The sequence below is a fragment of the Mixophyes fleayi genome, chromosome 11 (assembly GCF_038048845.1).
Source record: "Mixophyes fleayi isolate aMixFle1 chromosome 11, aMixFle1.hap1, whole genome shotgun sequence".
In the NCBI taxonomy this organism is placed as follows: domain Eukaryota; kingdom Metazoa; phylum Chordata; class Amphibia; order Anura; family Limnodynastidae; genus Mixophyes; species Mixophyes fleayi.
Window position 1 is genome coordinate 12,959,165 of NC_134412.1, and position 4,149 is coordinate 12,963,313.

At 39.9% G+C, this 4,149-nt stretch overlaps 1 protein-coding gene across 1 annotated transcript; it reads left to right on the plus strand.

Annotated features, from left to right (window-relative positions):
• The first annotated feature begins 2,698 nt into the window (after positions 1 to 2,698).
• Positions 2,699 to 3,852, plus strand: LOC142107474 (protein BTG3-like). The gene is made up of 2 exons (XM_075190911.1): positions 2,699 to 2,901; positions 3,714 to 3,852. The coding sequence occupies exons 1-2, from the start codon at positions 2,699 to 2,701 to the stop codon at positions 3,850 to 3,852; spliced, it is 342 nt and encodes a 113-aa protein (XP_075047012.1).
• Positions 3,853 to 4,149: the final 297 nt, after the last annotated feature.

Genomic DNA, 4,149 nt, shown 5'->3' on the forward strand with positions numbered 1-4,149 from the left:
AGTATTCTCCATTTCGCTTGAGTGAAATACATCCCCCTCCTTTCTTAATGCTATGGCTTGTGGAGTTAGTGTGGATGGCTTTTTGCTGTTCCTCCATCCTCAAAAGCGTATAAATAGTGGAATTGCACCTTGTTACCACCTCTTGCTTCAGTTGGTGGCAGGGCAATTAAATTATTGTTGTAGCTGCTGCAATCTCCTACATGTTGTTGCAGAATGCCGGAAATGTCCCAAAATGTTATGGGCCACAGACAGCATCTCTTGCACATCCCTGTCATTTTTTTTAAAAAGCTTTGCACCACCAAATTGATTGTGTGAGCAAAACGGGGAAAGTGATGAAATTCTCCCAGCTGTAATACTCTCACAATATTGGTGGCTCTATCAGAAATGACATATCCTAAGGAGAGTCCATATAGCAATGACATGCCTTAGTTTTCAGTTTTTCTAACAGATTGTCAGCTGTGTGCCTCTTAGTGATACACAGAGTAGCCTGCTTCTGACAAATGTGACGTAGTTGGGTACATGCTGCTGCTGTTCCTGCTGGTGAAGGTGAATCACCAACCCAGTTTGCTGTCAGTCATATAATCTTTAATTTGCCCAGCTCCGCTTGTCCACATATCTGTGGTTAAGTGTTCAGTGGGTAGAATGGCATTTTGTAGCCCAATAATTACATCTTTACAAACCTTCTGGTAGAGGTCAGGAATAGCTTTTCTAGGAAAATATAGTCTTGATGGAATTTGGTAAAAGGGAAACAAGACCTCAATTAACTGTCTAAAACCAGCTGCATCAGTAGTAGATATTGGACACAGATCTAATACTAGCATAGTCACCATGGCGTCTGTGATCCGCTTTGTGACTGGGTGACAGCTTTCATATTTGCATCCTCTTGCAAAAGATTATTTAACAGTCAATTGTTGTAAACTACTAGTAGTCTTCTTCTTGGTCTGCTTCTGGGATGAAGATCCTCCCACATCAGCAGCGGGACTAACGCTCAAGAATTCTTCAGAGGAATCCTGGATAGTGGAGGAGTCATCTAGCCTTAGTAACTTGGATGCAGGACTAACTCTGATCACTAATGAGAATATTGATGAGGAAGGGATTGTGGGTGTAGATTGCAGGTGCCTGGATCTAGGTGAGAGAAGGAAGCTAACTGATGCTGGACTGCTTGTTGTTGTTTTTGTTTTTTTAAACATAAGTTTCTGATTTTCCCAAAAGCTTGAACTCTCTTCAAATGGATGAGGTTACTAGTTGGTTAAGGTCCCTACCTCTATGGACTGTGGCTTTACAAATGCTACAAATGACTAGATAAATATTGTCAGGAGTTGGGTAAAAATAATTCCACACATAAGAAATGGATTTTTTGGTTTTATGCCCAGGCATGACAATGGCCTTCTTATCACTTGCAAGAACTGCTTCCACTGGTGGAGGACTTACACAAACAACATCATCGTCATCAACATACTTATTAGTGTGGTCGTCCGCTACATAAATATACCCCCTCATCCTTTTTCAAATCCAAAGTGGCATCCTCAATTTGAGTATGATCGGCTATATTTGGGCTGCTCATCCGCACATCTGCAGAAATGCTGTAAGGAGGCTTCTTTATCAGTACAATATCCGAAAGGTCAGGCTTAGACATAGCACTCGTGGATAGACTCTCCAGGGATTTGTCATGTCTGAATCTGAACATACAGTTTCTTCTACAGCCTTACTGTATTTTTCCCAGCTCTGCTTTTACAGTAAAAAGTATTTGGGCACCGGTTTTTGAGTCAGAATGGCAAGGTCCTGCTTCTTCGTGATTCTTCTTACAAGAATGCTTCACTGACAGTTGCAGAACTAGCACTAATACCGAAAGTCAAAGGCCTGATTCTTTCCATGCCACTGCGTGTGTAGAATGGCATGTTGGCAATTTTATGTTTTTCTGCAGTTAATTTTGCCTTTATTACTTATGGGGTTTTTTTCATGACCAAGGTAAAAGCTTTTTTTATTTTTTACATTTGTTTCCCTTAAAACCTCTATGCACTTAAACATAGAATTTAGCAGATGACATAGAGGGATTAGTATTATCATGACTGGTGCCAGCAGCTGCTTGGTGCTCCTGGTCTTCTGTGGACTGATGTAAATCCACATGAATGGCACAGAGCAATGTCACTGGAGAATGCCAAGAATGCTGCTACCCCTTCTGTGTCTGTCTGCGAAATGGCGCCAGATCTCCGTGGAGGGCGGTACTTATAGAATCCAAAACTTGCAAGATCCGATGATGCAACAATGATGTTTTGCCTTATTTTTAGTTCAGAGGGATTACGAAAGTACCGAGTTAGCCCGGTACTCGGATCTGCGATGTTTAGGTGGGCTCAGTTTTTGGAAAACCGAGCCCGAGCATCTTTAGTAATTATACACTTACTAGAGAATGTTTGTATGGATGTTCCATTCTGTCCCCCCCTGCCCTACCTCTGAATATTGAATTTAGAAAATATTCTCTCCAGAATCTTTTTGCATTTCTGCAGTATCTCCAACAACAAATAAACTTACTCACCACAATTTCTAAAGGTGCTGCTGGAAATATCACAGTTTACTTCTTCACATTTGTAAAGTGTCGGGTAGACTGGACTTATTGTTCTGATATTAGCATATGAAAAAATGTAGATGACAATATGCAATAAAAAGCTAAAATTGTTTTTTCTCTCTCACATCAGATAATATGGCTGGATTAGCAGCAATCCCAGTGGAGATGAGGACAGAGCTGGTGGCTGGAGTGGAATTTATTAAGACTCTGGTCAACAGATTCCATAAACTGGATCCGGTGATGGTTGAGGTGTTTGGAGAAACGTTGACAGAGATTCTGTACCATAAGTACATTGGACATTGGTACCAGGAAAAGCCAATGAAAGGCCAGGCATATAGGTATCTCATCATGTCTTATTTCTTTCTTATAGTACCTGAGAATAGCAGTCACATATTTAAATGGTCATGGTGTAGGTTCTAATTTTACTAATCTTGGTTCTAAGAAGCCAATATAACCTACACCTGTAATCTCCCATTTTTAAAACTGCAGATTATAGTTACAAAGCTATTTCCCCCTCATTGTGAGGAGTTTTCCTCTTTACAACCTGTATGAATGATTGCTGTTTTTGATGATAATTCCATGAGATCAATTATTTCTAGACTTGGTCATAACCTTTACATTAAGCTTCATGATTCTATGTAAATGGAAATGTGAGGGAAGTTATGTTTGGCTCAATAACCTTTTAGTGTACTGTGTCTTCTGATGGAATTCTATTTGATGTGCACTAGGATAGTCGGTGAAATTAGACTTTATGGGCACACAGCAGGGGCAGCCATCTCTTGAGCTGAACCAATATTTTTAGGAATGCATGACTAGAAGTGCTGACATCACTGAGGCAGCCATATTGTGGTCAGAACCAGTATTTAGTGTCAACTATAAATATGTCTCAAAATATTAGCAATATGTTTATATTTTAAGGAAGTTGTGAGAGCTTGTAACCAATTTTTTTTGTCATTCAAAATCGGTATTATCAACATTATTTTGGTACACATTACATTATTAAAGTTGGAAGGTGTTCTAAGTGATCTCCTTTTGGGTTTTATTTTTAATTTCTTTACTAAACATGCCTGTTAAATTAGAAACTTCAGTCATCAGGCACTAGTTTTTCTTTCTTCCATACAATCTAATGGGTGATTATCTTACTTTTCAGGTGTATCCGGGCCAATATACATGACACGGATGAGAGTATCCTGGAAGCATGTGTTCACAGTGGGCTAAAATACCAGGAACTGACCTTGCCAAAAGAGATGACCGTGTGGATTGACCCTTATGAAGTCTCCTGTCGATGAGCAGTGACTCTTATAATTTAATGATTAATAGCATTAGGAATTTATGGTTTCAAATAACAATAATGACTTCTTTAATGGCAGGTTGGGAAAAAGAGGTTACCCATACACAGTGACTAGGTTTGACCCTAGGGAAGTTCGTATTCCTGCAGATTCCTATTCTTCGGAGGATCAGGAAAAAATCTCTTCTCCTGCCAAATGTTCAACTCCCACACCAGAAGTTGACTGTTCCACTTGGAGATCTTCAGCCCCGTCCTCCCCCAGCGTTAAGGTTGAAGACAGTGACAGTGGGATAGATGG

Bases quoted from the DNA above. Each gene is read 5' to 3' on its own strand.
- LOC142107474 (XM_075190911.1), top strand. From the start codon at position 2,699: ATGGCTGGATTAGCAGCAATCCCAGTGGAGATGAGGACAGAGCTGGTG. The intron at 2,902-3,713 runs GTATCTCATCAT...CTTACTTTTCAG, and splicing joins ATGAAAGGCCAGGCATATAG to GTGTATCCGGGCCAATATAC.